The 16,387-nt window shown below is 46.5% G+C and overlaps 1 protein-coding gene across 2 annotated transcripts in view; it reads right to left on the bottom strand.

The window, feature by feature from the left end:
- Positions 1 to 8,607: 8,607 nt before the first annotated feature.
- TUBGCP2 (tubulin gamma complex component 2) overlaps positions 8,608 to 16,387 on the bottom strand; it is a 90,579-nt gene continuing 82,799 nt past the window's right edge. For both annotated transcript variants that reach the window (XM_032796461.2, XM_032796462.2), the window contains exons 17-18: positions 10,923 to 11,086; positions 8,608 to 9,005 (exon numbers count right to left, since the gene is read on the bottom strand). In XM_032796461.2, the coding sequence (XP_032652352.1) occupies positions 8,891 to 9,005; positions 10,923 to 11,086 (279 nt within the window). In that variant the 3' untranslated portion in view covers positions 8,608 to 8,890. The remainder of the gene's footprint in view (positions 9,006 to 10,922; positions 11,087 to 16,387) is intronic.

The following is a 16,387-nucleotide window of genomic DNA, read 5'->3' as shown; positions in this document are numbered from 1 at the left end:
AGAACACAGAAGGTGCCCATGCAGCTGAGCTACTCTGGCAAGTCCATATAAGGAGAAATATCACTTCCAGTCTGAAGAAGAGGAACAGAAAGCCCTGTGTGTGACTAGATTAAAGCACAGCCTACAGATTCATCTGACTGGGAAGAGTGTCTGACCTGTCAGCAGGGGAGATCAGTGCCTGGCCTGGGACAGCGAGGATCAGGGTGGTGCCTCTGGGCTCCAGCACTCCTGCTTCATGCCACTCACTCTGCCCTCTGAGATAGATCATGCCTAGCAGAGGCTTGTATACGCTGCAGGGACTGATGTACCCCAGCCCATATTTGCAGTGACACCAAACAAACCCCACTGTTTGAAAAAGGCTATTAATCAGCTGGACACGGCCTTGGGAGGCCTTAGGTTAGCATAGAGAAAGGAAAGTTAAAGCATGGTCCATTCGGATCCAGTCAGAGCAAACCATCAACCAAGCGGTCGTGAACTCCATTTAAGGCTCTGTCTCTCTGACACTTGTGTCAGTCCCACAAGAGAGCAGCCAGCTTCCTCCAGCAGCCCACTCTTTATCCCCTGCTGGTCACCCTCAGGCCTTTGTTCTCAAGCGGATCTCTCCTCAGCTTCCCTGCCGAGAGGTTGGGATAACAGCTCCTTCCTCCTGCTTGTTGTTTCCTACGTGTCAATGTTCTGATTTCTGTTGTGGCCCAGACATCAACTTGACACCCCACCCCCATGTCCTGCACTGCCCCAAGAGCAGACTTAACTATTTTCCTGCTCCTGGTAGCAATGTAAAGTGCAGAGGGAAACTGAGGTACACATAGGCGTCATAAAAATATTACAAAAAATTCCCACTTTGTCATACCCTTCCTCAATCTATTCCCCCCTCCCCCCACAGCCTCTGCCTCACACTCAACTGGCCCTGGCTCCCCCTGAATCCTCAGCCCCTTCCCCACACTGCACTGACCCTGCCCATCCCCAAGTTCCTGCCCCTGACTGCAGGACCCTGGCTCCTTCTGAGTCCCCAGCCCCTACCCTTCAGTGCACAATTCCAGTAGCAGCAGGTTGCCTTGGCAGCCTCAATCCACCCAGTGAGAGGTAGGGATGCCAAAGAGCAGAGGCAGCCACGCTCAGGGGAAGGGGGAGGGGGGCAAGGCAGGCTCCCAGTTAGGGTCTGGAAGGTAACTAGTTTCCAAGCTGGCTCAAGGCCCCAAATTCCCCAAAGCTGGCAGGTTCCAGTGGCTGGATTTGGTTCAGGCCCATCTTGAAATGTCAGGCCCTTTCATCTCCCTCTGCTGCAGCCGGCTGGCTATCACCTCCTGTACATGTAACCCCCCTGCCAGCTCAAGGGCTGGAGGAAGCAGCACTCTCTAGCGAGGTGTACATGGAGGAGAACAGAGAATGGCACCGAACCTGCCTGTGCTGTAGGGACACACAGCCTGTGCGGGCTGGGCTAGAAGTCCAGGGGACCAGCAGAGTGACCGATGGTGGGCCCTCGAGAGCCAGAAGGTGGCTGGACTGTGAGCTGTGCCCACTGCCCAAGGTGAGTTAGAACAACTCCATAGCTACGGAGTGGCTCCTTGATGCATGGCCCTGACACTTCATCTTGGTTGGTTCTCTCACCCAGAGAGCAGCAGTCGGCTGCCAGGGATTCGCTCCAGCTGGAAGGGACCCGAGCCTCTGGCCCCAACACCATCCCGGACAAGGCTAGTGGTGAGACTTAGGGGTATCCATTACGATTAGACTGACCTGCTCTGCAGGCTTCAGTATGTGTTGCTGTGGGGCTGGTTAACTCCTTGTTTGATTCCTTGGTTTCCTGTCTGTTCCCTTCTTCTTCTCATAGATCCCCTGACCTAGCTGGGGGAGCAGTGTCTAGCCTTAGCTGGCTCCCTCTTGTAGCAGGTCATAGAGCAGTGGTTCTCAAAACTTTTGTACTGGTGACCCCTTTCACATAGCAAGCCTCTGAGTGCGACCTCCCCGCCCTTATAAATTAAAACCACTTTTTTTATATATTTAACGCCATTATAAATGCTGGAGGTAAAGAGGGGTTTGTGGTGGAGGCTGACAGCTCACAACCCTCCATGTAATAACATCGCAACCCCCTGAGGGGTCCCGACCCCCAGTTTGAGAACCCGTCATAGAGGTTTATGCACCTGGCTACCTGCTAGAGGACTGAGAGCAAAGAACTCAGGCCCACTGGTCCTAGGACAGTCACCACACCCTTGAAGAGCAGGAACAAAGGGGTCTAACCCTGGGGGTTGGATTGCCCTGCGGATTGCACAGTACAACTGAGACCTGTTGCATCTCTATCCTAACTCATTGCAACATGAACTCCCCTCCCCACCTCTGGCAAGCAGCTCTCAGAGCCTGCAGGACACTGGGCACAAAGCTCGGGGCAGGGGAAGGGGGTTCTGACACAAGGACAGCAACAAACCACACAGAAAGCACCTCCATTTCCTGGCTCTTGCTAGTCATTTCTGCTCTTCAGAGGATGTGAGAAGAGTGAGAGAATGATTTTATCACCAGTGCCTTCCAGGAAGTGAGGCAACCAGAGAGTCCGCCTGCCCTGATCCTTCCAGCTCAGCTCCAGCCAGTACTGCTCCCTGCAGTGCTTCAAGCAGCAAACTGTAATGTCGCAAGCTGTGGGCTTTCAGCTGTGCCTTGGGGAGAAGCTGCAGGGCCTTGTACAGCTAGGCCCCTTTGTGCTGCTGGTGGGGAGTGGGCTCCCTGGGGACAATGAGCAGCAGTGGGGGCCAGATGCAACACAACAGGCCTGTGCCAAGGGCTTTGCACCATGAAGTCACCATGGGCCTGTTCCAGCCAACAGGTGTGTGACCATCTGCTCCGTGAGGGGAGGGAGCTGAGCAGGAGGCAGCACCTGCTGGAGCCGAAGAGGAGGATGTTACCTGGCCCTGCCACCATCAAACCAGGTCCCACCCCACACTGTGGTATTCATGCTGCCCAGAGAACAGTCACCACAGTGAGCTGGAGGATGGACCCCAGCAGCTGCAGCAGATCAGATGGGAGGGAGTGGCATGGCCAGACAGCATCATCCTCTTCAGCTCCAGCAAGAGCTGCCTCCCACTCAGCTCCCTCCCCTCATGGAGCAGATGGTCCCACACCTGTTGGCTGGAACAGGCCCATGGTGACTCCATGGTGCAAGGCCCTTGGCACAGGCCTGTTGTGTTGCGTCTGGCCCCCACTACTGCTCACTGTCCCCAGGGAGCCCACTCCCCACCAGCAGCACAAAGGAGCCTAGCTGTACAAGGCTCAGCAGCTTCTCCCCAAGGCCCGGTCTCTCTGGGCCTCCACCACACCTGCCTGCTCTGTTCAGCCCATGAGCTCTTTGGGCAGAGACTCTCTCACTGTGTTTGTGCAGCCCCTGCCACCACTAGACGCTGATCTCAGCAGACCCCTAAGTGCTACCATAATATACCTAATACTAGGAGTTGTGTTCGAGCAGCAGCAAGGCATCTCCAGATTGCAAGAAATACTTCCATTTAACTTTTGCGTTGATCACCGCATAATAGAAGAGACCAGATTCTGTGTCTGAGCCAGAGTTCTTAACACTCTCCATGACTCTCTAGCCTTCTTGCTCCTACCCTTCCTGTTAGACATATGTAGAGTTCACAAGATGCCATACTAATAGACACGTTGATCACGTAGCTAAGTGAGCTATGGGCTGAGCCACGCGAGCTGTGCTCTGACGCACATGTCCTGAGCCACGACAGCCATGTACTGAGCCACATGCCAAGTCTGGTGAGCCATGCGATGAGCCACAGGCTGAGCCATGTGCCCTGAGCCACCTGCCCCAAACATTGAGCTATGTGCCCCAAGCCATGTGCTGAGCAACATGAGCCAGGTGCCGTGACCTGCTTGAGCTGTGTGCTGGGACATGCACCCCAAGCCATGTGTGCTGAGAGGTGCCCAAGCCGCCTGTGCCAGGTGGCCCACTGTATGCTGAGCCATATGCTGCACCTGCCTTTCTCTTGAACATTAGCGCATCATTAAAGAAACTACCCTATCAGCGTTAAACATCCTGCACTAGGACCAGCAGTTTTTGAAGCCTCGTAACTGGAACAAGTCTTGCTTCCCAGGACCCAGCAGGTCCTGATTCTTGGGGACAGTGACTCCTCCAGCTGAACTTCAGCACTGCCTCCAAGGGTCTTGGTGCCAGACCTCTCCTCAGAAACTTGCAGAATTTCTGGTATAGAGAGGGAAGTGAGTTCTGGTGCTCAGAAATGGCTCATCAGGTTGTTCCCGATTCCCCAGGAAACTTGCCTCTGAATGGAGGATTTCAGTCTGGAAGGGGAGCATTTCTGAAGGCTAGCAGATGCTGATCAGGGGGCTGGAGCAGAAACAAGAGGGTGACTGCAGCACAAAAAGTCCCAGGTTGCACTTAACTTAGGAAATAACCTTTACTATGATGTAGAGAGCTCCAGTGGAAATACATTACAGATGCTGATCTCCTGGAGCCAAAGGCAAAGCTATTGGCAGCAGCTTGGATTCTATTAACTCCGTGGTAATGGCATCTATTTTCACCAGGTCTGACTTTGACCCACCCCAAAAGAGGAAGTAATAGCGTGTGTAATGTAATAGGAAGATAGAGCGCTTGAGGAGCAAGATTCAGGAAATGATAAATGAATGACAGCATGCTTAAAGAGCTGAGCTGTGCTGTTAGCAATTTCCCCCAAAAAGTGAGCAAGTGCCTCCCTGAAGAGGAAACTGCTCAATGTGCTCATCTTTCCAGTGCCAAAATCCAGATATGGCAACCGCCTGGGACAAGAGCAGCACAAGGCTGCATCAGCAAGCAAGGGAGGCTGTAGAATCCCAGTCACTGGAGATCTTTAAGAACAGGTTAGATAAATACATATTGGGGTAATCAAGGTATACGTTGTTCCACCTCAGTGCAAGGGGCTGGACTAGCTGACCTCTCAAGGTCCCTTGCAGCCCTACATTTGTATGGTTCTATTATCCTACCTCAATACAAAACTAGCACAGGCATGCTGAATAAACGCAACACCCAGGGCAAATGTGTGCATGTACAGCTGTGTATTCCTTGATCAGCACTTGGGGCAAAACAGAGTGAGGGTGTTGTGACACTACACTCCATATTCTTCATAGACATATTATTATGATGTGATTATGGCATAACTATGATGTATTTTATGTAAGATAGGTCATGTGAGATATCATTGAAAAGGTTATGATTTACTTAATATGATTATCCTATTTGTATGCATGTATCATTTTGGTCTCTTAAGTTAGGAATATTGTCTATCCATCTATTACAAATGTGTTTACACCTGGGGAACGCTCACTAGCCAGAATGCAATCAGGTTAGATGGCTGGGTGGGCAGGGCCATCAGAGAAAACAATAGGACTTAGAAGAAGTTTATCTCCCACTGGGGAGCCTTCCTGAGGACCTTACAAAAAATCTTACAAAAAGCGTCCGAGTCATGGCTGCTATGACATTACAGGAGCTTGTGACCAGATGACCTGGTGCTACACTCTATCTTGGAATACCAGTGTTTTTCCACTGGTACTTAACGGTGCTCCAGGGCTGAAGATGGGATCATGGGAGTGAGCAGCTCCAATCCCAGTACCGGGCAAGACTCCTGAATCATGGGAGAAGCCAGCACCAACAGGTTAAGCAACCCCCTGGCTGCCTCAAATGTCTTGGGTGTAGATAGCATTGGAAAGGGCTCCTGAGCTTGCGGTAACAAAAGGTGCACTGGTCCTTCAAGGATTGGTCTCAATGGACCCTTTCTAGACTCTGGAGTCAGTGATTGGTCTTGGTTTACAGACAACATCTGAGGGCTGCATCTTCTTGCCTCAGTTCAGTGCCTTCACAGTAGACTTCCAAGGCCCTGGTACCGAGTCTTTGGGAGACTTATACAGTCTCTTCTTTGGCACTGGCGGTGTGGACCTGTGGACTCAGTCAGAAAGAGGGTGCACTCCGAACTGATTCAGATGCACTCATTACCGATTCAGAGCAGTAAGTTTCCGACAGCAGGTGAAGTGCAGACTCCATGAACAGGTACTTGAGTCTGGCAGTCCTTTTTCGAGCAGGATTTGAACTGTCTAGAAAGATGATGTTTATCACTTACATGCACCAATCCTAGACACTTGAGGTAGCTGGGATGTGGGTAGCTCACTGGCATAGACCTGTTATGAGAGCAAAGCTCTTGAAACCAGGAGAATGAGGCATTAGCTCAGTACTGAACTAGGCATCAGTAACCCTACACTAAAAAATTCTATTCTAAACATTCAACAACTATTTATGAGTGTACAATTCAAGCCTAAAAACTAACACAACAGGGACTGTATATACTACAGAAGGAACAATCTGCGGATACGAAGATCACAACTGCAACAACCAGAAAGGAACTGAGAGGAACTGGCGGCAGTGTGGCCCTTTATACCTGCATCCACTGGCATGAGGAACCAGAGGGTGCTCACACTGCCTCCACAGGTACTGCTGAGGGAAAATATCTATGACAACTGTGCATGAGGCGCACACACCTATATTGGAATGGATATGTTCTCTCACTTAAGAAGAACCTGCACTTACTTTCTATTGGGACATAAAGTTTGGTAGTTCTATATGAATGCTATTTTTGATATTTTTCTGCTAGTCAACTGGACAGTACCAACCTGGGCCCTAGAACCATCTCTCACCTGCTGTATTGGTCTTTGAACCTGACAGAGAACTATCCCTACACCTTTCACTGCTTCCTAAGTGGGAATATCCTGTTAAATTAACACCTAGTTATTTGCCACCTTCAGCTAGTAGCTCATAACTCTGCCTTCAGATGAGCTTTCACTGTAGCCCACTAGACCAGCCTGATGAACATACATGTAGTGAGATTAACTTAGAAACTAAATGCTAAACTCTACCAGCAGCGTAGTGTCAGCAATCTCAATTCCATTTTATAGTACGTGGGTTTGTCAACAGGGGGAATGTTTTCAGCCTGAATAGCCAAACACAAGGTCTCTTATTTATTTGGCATCTTATCCCACTTTAATTAAAATGCTTTGGAAGCAGCATAACTAAATTTGGAATGAGTTATCCACTCTACAGTTCATGTGGAAACATCCCTATTTTAATTAACTATACCACTTCAGGCCATCCTCTGCCACTCTGCACTGCTTCACATCTGGATTAGCTTGTCTTTCCCCTATGTACCTTCCACTGCACCAGGGTCATCCTGACTGGATGTCACCTTCCCATTTAAATGCCAGTGTGCAGCCCAAGTGTGCCCCTTCGCAATTCGAGTTCGTAGCAAGTTCACATGCACGGAGTCCATTATAGCAGCCATGTCCTCTGCTTTCATGTGCTTCTATCTGGAAGTCCTGAATTTCCTGGTCTCCCTGGGGAGATGAGCACATCAAGTCCCATCTTAACAAGAGTCAGTGGAATGTGAAGAGAGATGAGTGGCTATCACTGAAAATGTGAGAGTGGTGCACTCCCAAGACATGGACTAGTGCCACAACAAAGCAAAGGAGCTCCAGAAGAACTACAAAAACAACAGCCTCAGTAATGCTCCCAGTACATGCACTAGGAGGAGCTGGACTGGAATTTTGCCAGGGAGACCACAATGAAACATATATTCCTGCACCATCGGAAGGCACCCTGTTGACCACTGGCGCCAGTGAGGAGATACCCTCAGACAACCAAATCTTTGGCATATCCAACCCTGAGCCACAGACCCAGGCAGAAGCCAAATCCAACACCCCAAGTTACACCTGAAAAACAACTATAGTGCAAATCCACAGAGCATAAGGGCTCTTTAAGCACTGCAGGCAGCCTTGTGTTTGCCATGCTTAGGCAGCTGCCTGCACATGACATACACAAACAGTCCCGAGGAGCAGCTGTATGTGGAGTGCATGCCCACAGTCCCTTGCAGAGCTGACACAGGCCTAGATAACTGGAACCCCTCAATATGAAATCTTGAGTAGTAAGGGATGGAGATGATGAGCTCTCCCATTTCTCTGGATCTCTCCGCCTAACCTAGCAACATCACTTACTTGAATAATGAGTGGGTTGAGCCTCAGACAGATGTTATAATTCCATTAGACCTGGGAAAAATATTTCAGATGAACCTCTCCCCGGATCCCCACCCAATGAAAAATGCAGATTCATGTCAACCAAAACATTTGCAAAGTTATGTGGAATTCACTGAACTATTTTGGTCAAAAATTCAAAATGCCCTTTTGTTTTGAATTTTACTCCAATTTCATTTAAAAAGTTTGAACTAAAAAATGGAACAAAATGTTTAGTTTAATCCAAAAGAAAAAAATTTCAGTTTGCCAAAAACCAAAAATTTGTTTCAGGTCATCTGAAAGTAAATTTCTCTTTTCATTTTTCAGTTTGGCCAGTGAACTGAAAAGTCTGTTATTTGCACAGCTCAATCATCTATGCCACAATTGCAGACAGACACTGAAAAAGGGCCTGGATCCAAACTTAAGTCAATGGATTGACTCCACTGGGCTTCAGCGAGCTTTCTTCAGGCCCTAAGTCACAACAGGAAACCACTTTACAGCTCTATACATGCATTAGCAGAACGACATAAGATGATCAAGCTTTAGTCACCCAGAATGACTGAAGTGAGCGGTAAGTTCAGGATAATAGAGACCAAATAATTCTGATGTTTTATTTCTTTATATATTATACAACACACACAGTTTTAATATTTGGCAAAAAAGTTAACAAAAGTATCTCAGAAGTGACAAAATCCTTTCCATGTTTAGATTTCAGAAGCTCAAACACTATCTTATTAGACAACTATTGTTTTATAGCTTTTATGGAGTTTAAAGTGCAAACTACTCACAGATACAACAAGCAAGAGTACTGTATTCTGATGCGAAAGGTGCAGCATCTAAAATATGTAACATAAAAGCTTCATTGGGTGGATACAACGACCCTGGGAAGAAGGGGAGCTTCGGAAACTACTTTCTGACTCCTCTGTGCAGAAATATGCTCCAGCCGCTCCGTGTAGAATCCATTAAAATCCAGCCTAGGGGAAAGCAAACACATGTTCAATAGTCTCCCACAAATGGCTCAGAAGTGTGAAAACAGAGAGAAGTGGTAACAGCTTCGAATGCTATTCAAGGGTTTCAAAATTTCTTAGTAAAAATGAGAGAAATTCCCAGGCATATACCTAAAATTCACCAGTTACCACAATTACCGTTATGTATGATTTACAGTGTACTTATAGGAGCCCTTATAGAGGTAAATTCCAGTTATCTAAATGGCTCAGGGGTGGGAGCATATTGGAATTTCAGAAAATCAGAGTTTGCTAAAATTGGAATTTTTGTAAATAAAAATGTTGACTCTGGGAGACTTTTCTGACATCAGCATTTACCTGTGTTTAAAACAGAATCATCACAAATATGCCATAAAAGCAAGTTGTAAGGCTTTTTGTCTGGAGCTTTCAAAGTACTTTACAAAGGAAGATAGGCAGCATTAGCCCCATTTTACAAATGGGGAAACTGAGGCACAATGGGCTGGCATGACTTGCACTAGTCCAAATAGCAAGTCAGTGGCAGAACTGGGAAAAGATCCCAGATCTTCCAACCTCCAGTCTGGACTTGCTGGAAAACTGAATGGTACTAATCCAAGTCTCAACTATTGTTAGGGGAAAATGATCCTGAAACATCAAACAAAGCACTGTGTTTTAGGAAGGGTCTCTGGGTAACAAATGGGTATTATATATTTTGGTTACAAGCTACTACTAGCCATTTAAAATTACTTCTATGCGCAATAAACACACCGTCTCCGCAAGGGGAAAAACAAGACTATACACTTTAAAACAAGGATTCTTGCTTTGTGAACTAAAGCTACAGCCTATGGCCCACTGGGGCTGTGCATCTCACACCTGCCCATCAATTCTGTAACTACAGCTATTTCAACTTAGAAATGTTAATACAAGGAACATTTCCATGCTTTTCAGTCCAAGCTGGTAAGTATCCTAGGCTGTAACTCCACTGCTTTTCCTCCTGTGGCACACCAGATTAGGAATGCCAAGTGTCTCTGCCTCACTCCATCCTCACTCATCCCCTTAACCCTACAGTTGTTTGGTGCCTTACCTGTGCATTTCCAGATATTAACATATTTGGATTTCATTTAATTTTAATCTTCTCTCACAAAAAATAACCCCAGTTCAGTATTGTAAATGGCTTGGTACCAGCAGACATCAACAGCAACAACTGTCTCAGTTCCTCTGGGAAAAAAAATGTACTGGCAGGAGTGCATAGAGCAAGAGGTGCTTCTGTTTGATGCACTTCACCCAAGCCTCAACTGAGAAGGATTTTCCCAGTACATACTCTGTGGGGATGAGAAACTGGCAGTGCCTCAGCAGGCCCTACACATTTCGGGCCATGTTGCAAGGTAGCTGCGGAGAGATCTTAAAGACCTAGTGTTACTAATAATACTTGGCACTTTTATAGCAGCTGTTCATCTGTAGATCACAAAGCATTCCAAAGGCAGCACTATTATCCCCATTTTGGAGATGGAGAAACTGAGGCATGGAGTGGGTAGGTCAGTTCCCAAGAAGTGTAGTGATTTCAGTGACACAGGACAAGGCTATGACCAAACACGGTGAGGCTAGCATAATTTACAAAGTCACATTTTCAATAGCTGAAAAAATAATGCGCCATTTCCCCAACTTTATTTCTTGCAAAAGTACATTTCAAAAAGCTATTTGATGCAAATCATAGTATATTAGGGTTGGAAGGGACCTCAGGAGGTCATCCAGTCCAACCCGCTATTTGCTGAACTACTGACTAAAGCTTTTTGCTATTTCAGTGTTACACTGATAGAACAGCTCGCTGCCATGATAAAATAAAAAAGGAATAAAGAACAAACTTCAGCCTGGTCCAGAGTTGGACTCTTTCCTTCCTGTGCTATTAGGAGACAGTTCCACTCTGCTCACCTGTAGATGATGTTGATCATGCTGTGTTCACAGTCATTGGTGCTGTAAACGCTCAGCTTATCCAGAAGGTCCAGGAGATGTGTTGAGAAATTGCTGTCAAACTTGCTGATAGTTGCCTCAAAGCCAGATGTTAGTTGGAAGGCGTCTGCATGCTCTGCTAAAAGCTATCAGGAGGAGGCCACAATAAGTGACAGTGGTTCTGTGTGTCAACCAGACATATACTGTACAAGGACTGTCTCTTTTCTTTTTTCAAACTACTGTTTCTATGAAAGAATATTGACATAAAATTTCAAAACTGCTCCATCCCAGACACACCTTTTCTCATGATATATGGAGACATATCTATCTCATAGAGCTGGAAGGGACCCTGAGAGGTCATCAAGTCAAGCCCCCTGCCTTCACTAGCAGAACCAAGTACTGATTTTGCCTGAGATCCCTCAGGGGCCCCCTCAAGGACTGAACTCACAACCCTGGGTTTAGCAGGCCAATGCTCAAACCACTGAGCTATCCCTCTGTGTATGTTTCTCATGAGGCATACAACAGGATGAACAGTTGTGATATGAATTCTATATACTGCCCCCCAAGTATGCTGCAAGACCCAGGTCTAGAGCATGCTCCCTGGGCAAGGTACTGACCCTGAGAAGACATCATTCCCTGGGGGTTTAAAAATCTTGTCTTGCTGGTCTGGGACACAATCCAAGAGCCTGAAATGGACCTTGTTAGAGTTGTGTTATTCTGCTTCTAGAACAGAGGTAGGCAATCTATGGAACTGCCTGGGTCTTGGCCACTGGTCTGGAGGGCTCTACATTTTAATTTAATTTTAAATTTTTCTTAAACATTTTAAGAATCTTATTTACTTTACATACAACAATAGTTTAGTTATATATTATAGACTTATAGAAAGAGACCTTCTTAAAACATTAAAATGTATTACTGGCACGAGAAACCTTAAATTTGAGTGAATAAATGAAGACCCAGTACACCACGTCTGAAAGGTTGCCGACCCGTTCTAGAACATGCCTGATCAAAGCCTGGCACTGATGACATATCTCCCTTCTCAATAATAAACATTAAAAGCATTTCTTATCTTCGGTAGTAGTGTGAGTTTAACTGATCTTTACGGTATTTCAGCACAGGCAGTATGATCAGAAGCATCCTGTGGGTGGCTTGTTTTCAAATGCTATGTGCTGTACAGGAGACAAGTTCACAAGGAAACAGCACAGGCAGGGAATGTCCAGGAGACCACCTTCAAGCATTTACACTGCAATGCTCTTTAGTGGCCCCCTAGTGGCTGTCTGCGGGAATGGCGTGTCAGCCTAGCAGGAAGCAGATTATAAGCAACAGGGTGAGAGAAGTTACTTAGTATACATATACACAGAAAGGAAACAAACAAAACCAGGTGTCCTAGCCCTAAAAGGGATGGGCTGGAAAGGGTCTAACAGTCTACACTCCAACTGGCTCATTCGCCATGAGATACTACTTTGGAGATGCGAAAGAACTCGAGCCATGCATAGCCCACGCGTTAGTGCCCATTGCCCTTGATGAAAACAGTTCAGAACTAAGTAATAAGACCAATGTTTGCTGTAAGCAACACAATCAGCTGCAGTTGAGTAACAATGTACATGTTTAACAGGGTCAGCGCTCTCATTAAACCAGAGGAAGAAGGAACATGACATGAAAAAATGCTTACTAATCTTTTGTAACTGTTGTTGAAGATGTGTTGCACTTGGTCCATTCCACTCTTAGTGCCTGTGTGTCCCATGCAGTTGCCAGAATTTTTTCCCTCAGTGGTACCCTCTGCTGTGCACTGCTATAACATGCTTACCTGACCCTGCGCCCCCCTTCGTTCCTTCTTTCCAGAAACTCCAACATAGAGGGGGTAGGACGGTACGTCATGGAATAGACATGTGCAACACATCTCAAAAAACAACAATTACAAAAAGTTCATAACTGTCATTTCTTCATCAAGTGCTTGCACATGTGCATTCCATTCTTGGTGACTCACAAGAAGTAATAAAGCTGGAGGGATCAGAGTTCACATACACACAGCTTAACCAAATTTGGCATCATCCCTAGAGTAGTAGGTGATGGTGTATTAGGAGGAGAAAGTGTGCACTGATGACCAGCTTGCTGCTTTACAAGTGTCTTGGATAGGTATTTGCACTAAGAACAACACTAAGGATGCTTGAGATCTTGTGGAATGAGTGGTCAGGTTACTTGGTGGCAAACTGCCTGCCTGTTCATAACAAGCACAGATACATGAAGATATCCAAGACAAAATCCTCTGTGAACAGTTGGATGGACTGCTGAAATGGTTTAGTCCTGTCTATGTATAAGTTTAGAGCTCACAGAATACCATGGTTGGAAGGGACCTCAGGAGATCATGTAGTCCAACCCCCTGCTCAAAGCAGGACCAATCCCCAGACAGATTTTTACCCCAGTTCCCTAAATGGCCTCTTCAAGGATTGAGCTCCCAACCCTGTGTTTAGCAGGCCGATGTTCAAACCACTGAGCTCCCTCCCCCCTCATGTAACATCCAGTATGTGTAATCCTTGACTCCTATTTCTGTGAGGTTTTGGTTATAACACAGGTAAGTAGACTGATTGATTGCTACGAAGATTTGAAACTGCTTTACAAAGGAAACTCAGATGAGGGTGTAAATATACATTATCTTTAAAGAATACCCTATATGGAGACTCCCATGTCAGGGCATGGAGTTCCAAGACACTTTTGGCAGAAGCGATGGCAATTAGAAAAGCCATCTTCCAAGAGAGGTATAGTAAGGAGAACATTGCTAAAAGGTCAAACGGTGTTCTCATAAATTTAGACAAGACCAGGTTCTAGTGCGGGGTGGGCAAACTTTCTGGCCTGAAGGCCACACTGGGGTCGCGAAACGGTATGAAGGCCTGGGTAGGGAAGGTGTGTGCCCCCAAACAGCTTGCCCCCTGCCCCCATCCGCCCCTCCCACTTCCCACCTCGACTGCCCCTCTCAGAACCCGACCTATCCAACCCTCCTGTTCCTTGTCCCCTGACCGCCCTCTCCTGGGACGCCCTGCCCCTAACCGCCCCTCTGGGATCCCATCCCCTATCCACTTGCTCCCTGCCCCATTTGGAATGTGGCCCTGCGAACATGGGAGGAAAACTCAGGAGAAGCAGGGGCAGCCGCGCAGCCGGAGAGAAGTGGCAGTTTCCCCATCAAAGCGCCGCTTCTCTCCAGCCGGCTGCGCGGCTGCCCAATGCTCCTCCTGAGTTCTCCAGCCACACTCCCCTTGCTCCTGCCACCCACACTGCCCACCTGCTGAGGCTGCGGGAGAGGGGGGACAACAGGGGAGAGGCTGGAGCCAGCCAGGAGCTCAGGGGCCAGGCAGGATGGCCCCATGGGCTGTAGTTTGCCCACTTCTGCTCTAGTTCCTGGGGTGGGGGGGTGGGGGGGAGAGACATGACGATACAACCTTTCAAGGCCTTTAAGGAATTTGATTGTCATGTCATTTGAAGAAATGTCATGTCATTTCCAAGTGTGGAAAGCTGATATTGCTGCCAGGAGAACCTTAACAGAGGAAATTGCTAAGCCTTGCTATTTCAGGCGCAGCAAATAGTTAAGTATATGTTGGATGGACGAACGCATTGGCAAGACTCCGGTTAGGGAAGCCAAGACTAAGAACTGCTTCCATTTTGACAGGTAGGTGGCCCTGGTGGAGGGCTTTCTACTGCTTTGTAAAACTTTGCGAACTTGCTCCAAGCAAGCTTGTTTTCTAGGATTTAGCCATGGAGCTTCCAGGCTGTTAAATAAAGGGAACACAGGTTCGGGGGGAGGGGAAGCAGCTGACTGTGGTATTACATAAGAACATAAGAGCAGTCATATTGGTTCAGACCAAAGGTCCATCTAGCCCAGTATCCTGTCTTTCAATACTTCCTGATTTACTTTCTCCACATCAGTCATGATTTTATAGACCTCTATCATATCTCCACTTAGTTGTCTCTCTTCCAAGCTGAAAGGTCCCAGTCATATTAATCTCTCCTCATACGGAAGCTGTTCCATACCCCTAATCATCTGCCCTTTTCTGATCCTTTTCCAATTCCAGTATATAATTTCTGAGATGGGGCAACCAAATCTGCACACAGTATTCAAGATGTGAGCGTAATATGGATTTATATAGAAGCAATATGATATTTTCTTTCTTATTATCTATCCCTTTCTTAATTATATCCAACATTCTGTTTGCTTTTTGGACTGCCGCTGCACATTGAGAGGACGTATTCAGAGAGCTATCCAAAATGACACCAAGATCTCTTTCTTGAGTGGTAACAGCTAATTTAGACCCCATCATTTTATATGTATAATTGGGATTGTGTTTTCCACTATGCATTACTTGGCATTTATCAACATTGAATTTCATCTGCATTTTGTTGCCTGGTCACCCAGTTTTGAGAGATCCTCTTGTAGCTCTTCACAGTCTGCCTGGGACTTAAATGTCTTGAGTAGTTTTGTATCATCTGCAAATTTTGTCACTTCGCTGTTTACCCTTTTTTCAGATCATTTATGAATATGTCAAATAGCACTGGTCCCAGTACAGACCCCTAGGGGACAACACTATTTGCCTCTCTCCATTCTGAAAATTGAACATTTATTCCTACCCTTTGTTTCCTATCTTTTAACCAGTTACCAGTCCACGGGAGGACCTTCCCTCTTATCCTATGACAGCTTACTTTGCTTAAAAGCCTTTGACAAGAGACCTTCTCAACGGCTTTCTGAAAATCTAAGCACACTATAGCCACTGGATCCCCCTTGTCCACATGTTGACCCCCTCAAAAAATTCTAGTAGATGGGAGATCATGCCTCATCATTTACAAAAACCATATTGACTCTTCCCCAATAAATTATGTTCATCTATGTGTCTGACAATTTTGTTCTTTACTATAGTTTCAACCGGTCTGCCTGGTACTGAAGACAGGCTTAGCAGCCCATAATTGCCAGGCTCACCTCTGGAGTACGTTTTAGAAGTTGGCATCACAGTAGCTATCCTCCGGTCATTTAGTATGGAAGCTGATTTAAATGATAGGTTACAAATTACAGTTAGTAGTTCTGCAATTTCACATTTGAGTTCCTTCAGAATTCTTGGGTGAATACCATCTGGTCCTGGTGACTTATTACTGTTTAGTTTATCAATTGTCCCAAAACCTCCTCTAATGACACCTCAATCTGGGACATTTGTCACCCAAAAAGAAGGGCTCAGGTTTCGGAATCTCTCTCACATCCTCTGCCGTGAAGACTGATGCAAAGAATTAATTTAGTTTCTCCGCAATGGCCTTCTCGTCCTTGAGTGCTCCTTTAGCATATTGATCATCCTGTGACCCCACTGGCTGTTTAGCAGGCTTCCTGCTTCTGATGTACTTACAATTTTTTTGGCTATTTTTTTTTTTTTTGAGTCTTTGGCTAGCTGTTCTTCAAATTCTTTTTTTAGCCT

The sequence above is a fragment of the Chelonoidis abingdonii genome, chromosome 15 (assembly GCF_003597395.2).
Source record: "Chelonoidis abingdonii isolate Lonesome George chromosome 15, CheloAbing_2.0, whole genome shotgun sequence".
Classification (NCBI taxonomy): Eukaryota; Metazoa; Chordata; order Testudines; family Testudinidae; genus Chelonoidis; species Chelonoidis abingdonii.
Note: the sequence above shows the minus strand (reverse complement) of the source record. Positions and strands in the feature narration are given on the sequence as shown.